The 9,475-nt window shown below is 40.0% G+C and overlaps 1 protein-coding gene across 3 annotated transcripts in view; it reads right to left on the reverse strand.

Annotated features, from left to right (window-relative positions):
- The window catches only part of ACP3 (acid phosphatase 3), a 58,188-nt gene extending 53,107 nt beyond the window's left edge, over window positions 1-5,081 (reverse strand). For 2 of the 3 annotated variants that reach the window (XM_005201942.5, XM_010801603.4), the window contains exon 1: window positions 4,858-5,081. In XM_005201942.5, the coding sequence (XP_005201999.1) occupies window positions 4,858-4,983 (126 nt within the window). In that variant the 5' untranslated portion in view covers window positions 4,984-5,081. 3 annotated transcript variants of the gene reach the window in all.
- Window positions 5,082-9,475: the final 4,394 nt, after the last annotated feature.

Below are 9,475 nucleotides of genomic sequence, written 5' to 3' on the forward strand. Positions count from 1 at the left end.
GCAAAGAGTCGGACATGACTGAGCACACATGGACATTTCAGTAGGTTTTCAGGGCTTCTGAAGTAGTGGCTCACACATGCTATGAACTCTTTGGAAGGGGTGTTCCACAGAAACACTTAATGAACCATCTCCCACCTCCAGTGCTAGAAATCAAAATGTATATGTGTGTGTGTGTGTGTGTGTGTGTGTGCACACATGCACACCTGTCCCTCAAGCACATGAAGGTGGCATTCTCAAGCTTCTGGAGTTTCTTCACTTTACCTGGAGGCTTTGGACTATGCTCAGGCATTTTTTTAAAAGTCTGTGGCAGGGCAATCTTCTTAGCTGCTGCCCTGCCAAAATTTATATCTTCTGTTCTCAGTCCAGCAATCACAGTCTATCAAATCCTTTAGAAGCCTAAGACTAGTGGTACTACTCTACTACTGGTACTGAACCTACTGGTTCTGCACTAGGACTATTTGCAAATTATAAATTTGCAATACAAAAGGACTAATTACAATAGGAAGACATCCAGGATAATAACAACCCCTTAGTTTTGTGTTTCGGTAGTTTTGTACAATTCTTTCCCCTGCCATCTCTTTTAATTCTTACAACTTTGTAAGGACAGATTGGCAGTATTGCTGCACTGAAAAAATAAGAAAAGCAAGGCTTAAAGAGATGAAATAAGCCATCCAGATCTCTTGCCTCCCTCCCATGATTGCTAGCCCATTGTTTTCTCTGCCATATCACATTTACCTTACCCTTTTAAATCAAAGGGGGATTCCCTAGTAGCTCAAATGGTGCAGAATCTGCCTGCATTGCAGGAGACTTTGATCCCTGGAGAAGGAAGATCCCTGGAGAAGGGCATGGCATCCCATTCCAGTATTCTTGCCTGGAGAATTCCATGGACAGAGGAGCCTGGTGGTCTGTAGTCCATGGGGTCACAAAAAGCTGGACACAACCGAGCAACTTTCACTATTACTACTAAATCAAAGGTAACTTTTTAAAAAGAATGAAGATTTGGTACCCATGTGACTGATTCTGCTCCACTAAGTCTGTTGACCAGATTTGGTGCGCTGTGTATGATGAGGAGACCCTGATGACTGGAGGACATCTTGTCTAGTCCCCCTTCCCTGACATCAGTCAGGAGCTCTAAAGTGTAAGTCAGAATAGTGTCTTGATTGCTTTAGAACCCTCGAATGTCCTCTCATTCTATCACACTTTTTTTTTTTTTCAGAAAATTAGAAAAATATACAAAAATAGAGATTTTTATAATGAGCCACTGTGAATCCATCACTTGCTCCAACAATGATCAGCTCATGTGTGGCCAGTCTTGTTTCATGTACTCCCACTGACTCTCAGACATTATATCATTTCCCACTGTTCTTTGCATAAAAGTCAAAGTCCTTACAATAGCTCACTAGACACTACCTGATGTGGTCCTGCCCACGGCCATGTTCTTCCCTTACATTTTTGCTAAGCATGCTTAGCCAGAGGAGACTCTGCTGTTCTATCCAGTACATTAAGTGTGTTCCAGCTTCAGGGCCTTCATGTTCTGTCTTCCTGGAATGTCCAGCTTCTGCATCTCCTGGTACATTCACTTGGTTGCTAAGAGAACTTGGCTTGTGGAATTAAACTCCACTTCCTATTTTGTTAGGTATGTTCCAAGTGATGAACATTTCTTGATGCACAAACCTTGCCATGAAGAATAAGTTTATTTAATTTTCTTCCTTTTAGGAAATGAGAAACAACTCCTTTGGTAAAGAGAATTAAAAAGTGAAAGACTTTGGGTAGAAAGGAATGAGTTGAGTAAATAAATGACACTTCAGAGGTTAGAAGGGAAGCCAACTGCTTCTTAAGGGACTCAGTGTGGGAATGCACCCTGTACTCCCCATGAGGAAGGCTGAAAGGCCTGGCATACTAATGGGATGTATTTACGGCCCAGGAGGATACTGAGTCTACAGTAGAGAGGAGAGAAGCCCTCCTCAAGTGTACTTACACACAGATGTGTGTCTCCCACAAGACAAAATACATTAGAATTCACAGGCGGTAGAAATTGAGTGCAAACCTGTTAGCCTAACGTTCCAGCGGACATGATAATTATCTAATATCTTCAATTCTCCTTGCTGAAAAATGATGAAAGGTCAAGTAGAAACTTTAAGTACATTATATTAGAATATTCAAAACTCTGCAAAGTCCCACATTTAAGAGACTTTTAAACACAGTTTAATTCACATTTTTTTCCCAAAACTGATTTGACTATAGAAACCTATTTTTTAAAATCAAGCAAAACCTGTTAACAACTTGTCAAACTAGCATTCCACTAGATATGCACTGGTGAACCTGTTTCAAAAGGCACATGGTGACTCTGTTCATGAGAGAACAAGAAATGGACAGATTCCTGCTATTTCTGCCAAGAACAGTTTTTCAGAATTGAGGAAGATTTATTTTTCTTGGATTGCAGTGGAAAACCACTGCTGAATATGTGTGAAGCCAACACACAGACCTTGCTGGGGAGGCCTCAGCTCCATGTTCTGGGTTGGACACACATGGCAGGAACAGAATATGTCTAGTGATTAAGGGCAGTTTTCTGAAATCATACAGCCTGGGTTCAACTCTTAGCTGTGTGATCATGAGCAATTTGCTTAGTCTCTTTGTGCCTCAATTCCTTCAACTATAAAACAGGGTTAATAAGGTTTTTACAAAAACCTCATAGAACAGTTCCCAGATTTAGCAAACAAAAATGTAAGATGCCCCAATATTGCATGTAAATATATGTATATTAACAAACTATTTGATGTTCATCTGAAATGCAAATTTAACTGGGCATCCTGTGTTTTCTGGTGACCCTATTTTGTAGGGTTGTTGGGAGGACAATGTAACATAATTCATATTGAAAATCTCATTGAGATTTTTGTTTGCTAAATCTGAGAACTGTTGCCCAGTGGCTCAGTGGTAAAGAATCTGCCTGCAATGCAGGAGATGTGGGTTTGATCCCTGGGTTAGGATGATCCCCTGGGGAGAGAAATGGCAACCCACTCCAGTATTCCTGCCGTGGACAGAGGAGCCTGGTGGGCTACATGGGGTCACAAAAGAGTTGGACTTAGTGACTACACAGCGACAACAATCTTTCTTTCACTCTGGTTCTCCTAATCATTTTTAGGGAATTCCCTGGGTATATAATCAAACCATTTATAGTCAGATATTTTCTATAATCAATAAGAAGAATATAGTGATATCTTCTGGCTTAAGTCCTTAGATATAGTTTTATGGTAAAGAGACATGTATTGTTGCCTCAATCTACCATTAATGGAAGAAAGCTGTGGTAGGAAAAATTGTTAACATTAGTCTTGTATAGTAACTGTTAAATCTTTTAGTTCCAAGAGAGCTAACTTTGTAAGCTTTTTCTTAGGGAAGAATTAACTTGTAGTTCCTGAACACATGTTAACCAAGAATGGAGAGAGAGAAGGGAAACCTATAACAGTTTGGTAGCCAGGGAAGCAAGCCTGGGCTGTTGTAAAACAGGGAGGAGAGAATGGACCAGATGCAGTTAGGTGCGAGTTCACTGTAATATCTAGAAGAGGATTACCCCTCCGCCAGCTTGTTGACAGTGCAATTTCTGCAGATATAAGTAAAAGTCTAACTCAAATGGATTTCCCTATATAAAGTACACAACGTTATAAAGACTTTCTTTTTCAACACAGAAGCCTGAATTCTGTGAACACTGGTGAATCGTTCGTAAATAAATTGACGATACGTTCCTCTGGTTCTCTCTCTCTCATTGTTGACTCATGACCTAGTAAAGATTTATTGGATGAAGAATCATGATTTGCAAAAACATATGGTTATGAAATTTTTCTATAGAAGGGAAAGAAAGAAGTTCTGAGTATAGCAAGCTGAGAAAAATGAGAATTTCATGTTTAATTTTTAAGTAAAAGGTGACCTCCCTGGAAAGTATAAAAATAAATTTTGGATATCCTTTCAGGAAGAAAATGTACTTAACAGCATACTTCTACTCTATCAAATGAAAAGATGTGATAAAGAAAAAAAGATGGAGAGAGCCTATAAAATACGTGGAGAGGGTCAGAGGCAGAGAGACAGTGAGTGAAACAGGAAAAAGAGAAATAAAAAAACAGAGACAATCAAAGATCAAGACAGAAACCAAGAGCTATAAAAGAATCAATTTCAGGACGGTTAGTAAAGTGGTTAATCCCCTTAATCCCCTTTACTTCACAAACTTTCTCCCTATCTATTTTTTAAAACAATGCCAACAGTATATCTTCTTTCCTTGACAACATCCATTAGCCTCCCATCCCCCTTTCCTAATTTGTCACGCTTCCTAGCATGTCACATGGGTGGGGAAAAACATGATTTTAATGATCAACCATATCTGTTTCAGGAAGTCATCCTAGAATTCTTGGGTTTTAGTTTTATGCTTCAAAGTCTGCTTATAAATGTGTTTTCTAGTTTCCTGATAAACAAAAAGGGAAGGGGTTATTAAATTGAGAAAATGACAGTTTTTTGGCTTGCCAACAAATAATCATTAAATGAAACCAGTCTATCTACTGGTGCTAAACAGACCTAAAGGAGGCGCCTCCTGGTCTCGTGTGGCTATCAAGAGGAAAACATTTAAGGCAGTTGCACAGTAAGTGACTAGGTAAATAACATTGGCAAAGTAAAAAATTATCCAAACCAAACAGGATTTTGTTAGGACATGTTTGTTCTTTTTTACAAGGAACTTGCAAAACTTGCTTATTCACTTTCTGATTTGGGTCTCTGGGAGACTATACTAGGGTAAAATGAAATGGACACTTGGTTTTCAGACCCTGTTGGTAGCAAACGGATTTAAAGGAAAAGCAATGAGAGAAGTCTACTCACCAATGTCACAAACCTCAGTTCCTTGGCTCTCACACCTCCGTCCAGGTCCGGCAGGAAGGAAAGCAGAAGCAACAGGCTGAGGCGAAGGCTTGTTGCCCTGGTCATGAGGAGGGCAGCATTTCTCATCCTGGGGAGAGCTGCTTCAGGCTAGAGTTGGGATGTGCTGCTTTCAGGGCAAAGCCATTAGAGGGGAAGCTATTTAACCAAGAGTTTGAAACGGAAGGAGGAACTGGGAGGAGCCAGTCTCCAGGTAGCTTGGGGAGGGATTTAGCCTGTGTCTGGTCAGATCATTTTTGGCTGAGTGTCAGAGTTCATGGTCTTCTGGATTTAAGTTACAATACTGAGGCCCAGACGAGGGAGAGCTGTTGCTCAGGGTCATAGAGCACATGGCTAGATATTTCTTTTCTGCCTTATCTTTATCCTTTCTTTAGGTGGGGTGTGATACAACATTTGCTTTGTGGCTGTCACTTGGGAAAGGATTAGACCTCAACTTTGGAAACCTTAAGTTAGTGACTTCTAATCTTTTTGGTAATGTAGAATTATAGGGAGAGAAATATGGAAGGAACTGCATATACCAGCATATTTTGGGTATATTCCCCAGGCCAAATATGGCTTTTTCCCTAAAACTCTCGTGTAGCCTATTTTTAAGTTGAAGAAAAGTAAGAACAACTTTGTTTTGAGAATTTTTAGTCACACTTTAAGATATTTGGGGCTTATTTGGGGCTCATCTGAGGTATCCCCAAGTTAGGATTAGAAGTACCTTTTCTAACCTGACAGTTTAAAAACACAACAACAAACTGACCTAGAGTTCTGTTATTAGTCACCGACTCTGACTGGGAGTCATATAGTCTGGGTGAGTCACAGCCTTGCTTCTACAGCAGTGATCTAATCAGGGATGCTATGAAAGAGGATAATCCAGACTGAGAGAATTTAGATTTCCTTTTTTCCCAACCTGTCAGCCCCATACAGGCTAAAATAGGATATTGGTGCAGAGCTGCCTGTCAGGATGCTCCCACCCCATCAATGGAGAGAACCCCTCATTCTCTGGTACATTGCACTGGGGAGACCTCTGTTGTTATATGATCATAGGCTGCTGTAGAAAATAGCGGGTGGGAGAGCTGTTGCCTCTTCTGGTGTGGGAGAATATGTGTGGAGAATGAATGCATGTATGGTTAGGGTTTGGCATTTAAGAGAACTTGTGACCCTCTCTTTACCATTGAATTCTCCACCTGCCAGTTCCCACTGTCATTTTTAATGCATGAGATATTGAGGAGATACATCAGAGAAAAGGAGATGAAAATTGAAAGGTTGCCCAGGTGGGCAGAGACAAAGTTGCCACATGGATTCCTGCTGTATGTTCTGGGCAACCTGAGAAAGAAAGTTCCAGCAGCTGCTGACCACCTGCTTAGTTCTGAACAATGTGCCTTCAATTGTGCCAGATACTTGATTCTTCACAGTGCCTTATTTTCTCAAGAATCAGCCAGTTCTTTGTTCTCCTATCTTATTCCTTGTCTCACCCTTTGAATGTTACCTGGCACTATTCTGACTACAGCCTTCATGCTTTCTGATAATGGCTCTGGTTCTTTAACCTACCTGTGCCGTCTTGTGCTAGGTTGGATAAACTACCTCTCATCCAGACCCTACTTTCACTGTGTCACCTCCTCTGGGCTCCTTTTAGCCTTCCAAGTAAGAATGAGAACAATAGCTTTTTATTAAAAGAGCCAGAAAAAGGCTGCTTGAATTGAATACATCTCAACTCAAACTTAAGTCAGGTTGGAATAAGTGAATGGCTTTTATTTCTACTCTATTTCAGTCATCACCCTAACTTCTAGTTTGTTCATCAAATTATAAATGGAGGAGAAGATCAAAAATGTAATTCTGAACACCATGCAGTTGAGTCTGAAAGATACTCTAAATTCAAATGGATCCCATTTTAGAATTTTCTTTGGTCTCCTGAACCTTAAATTAATATGGCCTTATAAAGACCTAAAAATTCATTTGGAATAAACATATGGATATGGTATTATTGAAAGTGAGACTTGAAAAAATACTGGGGTGTCTTGGACACCCCAATGACATGTCAATCATGTTAGTGCAAATGATTAGCAGAACTTACTGGCTAAATCACATTTTTCCCCTTGTGGTACTTCCTTTATCATATGTAAAGTGTTCAAGCTCTAATTGATTCAATGTGAGGAAGTTCCAGGTTGGGCTCATTGGAAAGTAAACTTCCTGGTAGAGATTTGCATATAGGAAATTTATTAGGGAGTGCTCTCAGGATCAAAACAGGAAGGGGAGGAGAAATAAACAGACTTGGGGAGAGAGAGAAGGCCTCAGCTGACCATGCTATGAATTCTGAAATTGAATGGCCTTTTGGAGTTGTCCTGAATTGGTGTGAGGAAGCCAGGCTTTTTTTAGCCAGTTGTTGGAGGCAGGGGTTCCCAGCAGGGAGAATGATTGTGGGTTGAAATGACTCTTTTCTATAATGGCAGTTCTCAAAGCAATTGACAGTTGAGTGATGTCAGACAACAAATTCCTAAGAGCTTGGGGAAATTAACTCTTCAGCTCATGAAAGGAGCTCTGGGTGGTGTAACATAGAATCCATGACAATGAACAAGTTCTTATAGGAAAAAAAATTAATGATCCTTTGTAGATAAAAGGCTATAAAAGCACTAAGTTGACCTTGATAGTAAGAGTCTAGTTGGAGTTGAGATCCATCAATAGGTGTATTGGTTGGTCCCAGGTAGGACTGCTGTGTTTGAACTCTCTGACATTGTTGTTTAGTCACTCAGTTGTGTCTGACTCTTTGTGACCCCATGGACTGCAGCATGCCAGGCTTTCCTGTGCTTCACTGTCTCCCGGTGAAAAGATGTTATGTTCATTGAGTCGGTGATGCCATCCAACCATCTCATCCTCTGTCATCCCCTTTTCCTCCTGCCTTCAACTTTCCCAGCATCAGGGTCTTCTAATGAGTTGGCTCTTCACATCAGGTGGCCAAATAATTGGAGCTTCAGCATCAGTCCTTCCAATGAATATTCAGGATTGATTTCCTTTAGGACTGACTGGTTTGATCTCCTTGCAGTCCAAGGGACTCTTGAGAGTCTTGCCTAGTATCACAGTTCAAAAGCATCAATTCTTCAGCACTCAGCCTTCTTTATGGTCCAACTCTCACATCCACGCATGACTACTGGAAAAACCATAACTTTGACTGTATGGACTTTTGCTGACAAAGTAATGTCTCTGCTTTTTAATATGCTGTCTAAGTTTGTCATAGCTTTTCTTCCAAGGAGTAAGTGCCTTTTAATTTCATGGCTGCAGTCACCATCTGCAGTGATTTTGGATTCCTGGAAAATGGCTTGCTACATCTTCACAATTCTATTATTTGGCCCTCAGTGCCTTATGGACTGTTGGTCATACATACTGATGAACAGTCAATATAAAGGCAATTTTTTTTTTTTTTTAAAGAGAGAAATGCTCTTTCTTACTGGACATGCCTTCTCTATTTGCAAAACAAAGGAGAAAGAGAGAGTGAGATTGAGATGCCTTTGAAGCCACCATTGACTTCAGGGTCCTCTCTCTTCCCAGTCCTCCAGGCACACATTTTAGTGGCAGGGGCTCTTTTAGGAATCTGTGCTGGAAGATGCTGCTGTACAGAGGCCACCAAAGGCAAATTTTTGTATCAGAACCTCGTTAAAATATTAGCTTCTTTGAGGCAAAATTTAATGTAAAATGTGTTTTTAGTAAAAGTTCTTTACTCCTGAACTGATCATTTTGTGGTTTTTGGGTGTGTTTGTCTGTTGACCCTTGGTTTAAAATAACTATTTTATTGTATAATATTTAGAGAAATCTCCTTTCATATAACCAATGACTATGTCATTGGAATGTTACCAAAATGTAACTTCAGCGATCACCAGAACATCTTTCCTGTACTCCACAAATTAGCGTGCATACGAATCATGTTGGAAGCTTAATAAAATACAAACCCCTGGGGCTCACTCCCAGAAACTCTGGTTTGGTAGGTTCAGATAATATTAGAAACAGTGCCCTGCAAGATGTTATTAGAGCCTTAGGCAAGAGGAAAATTATCAGTCATACTGTCCTTATTTAAATCTTTGATATTTAAAAAAAAATCTAAATTGTTTTACATTAATTTTTATTTTTTTAAATATTGTGTCAAAATATTTATCTTGATTACTGAGGTTTTTGGCACCCCCTTAAATTATGTGCCCAAACTGAGTACCTCACTGTCCTCTCCCTGGTTCCCTGATGTGATGCTAAGAATTGGAAGATGAGAGAACTTTTTTGTTTTAAAATTAAATGATCTAACTTTCCCTTGTTCTCTCTGCAAGGAAACACATGTTTGGGTGGGATGAAGCCACGTTTGGAGGAGTATACTGACGTGTGGAGAATGGAAAGGAACCAGGTACTTTTAGATGAAACAAAGCTGACTGCATCTATTTGGATAATACAACCTAGCCTTCCTCATAAACCTTGCCCCTTGGAATAAAACTGCTTTTCTCACATTTAGGACTAACCACACCTTCATGGGAAATAGATGGGGAAACAGTGGAAACAGTGTCAGACTTTATTTTTTTGAGCTCCAAAATCACTGCAGATG

This window comes from Bos taurus, chromosome 1, assembly GCF_002263795.3.
Source record: "Bos taurus isolate L1 Dominette 01449 registration number 42190680 breed Hereford chromosome 1, ARS-UCD2.0, whole genome shotgun sequence".
Classification (NCBI taxonomy): Eukaryota; Metazoa; Chordata; class Mammalia; order Artiodactyla; family Bovidae; genus Bos; species Bos taurus.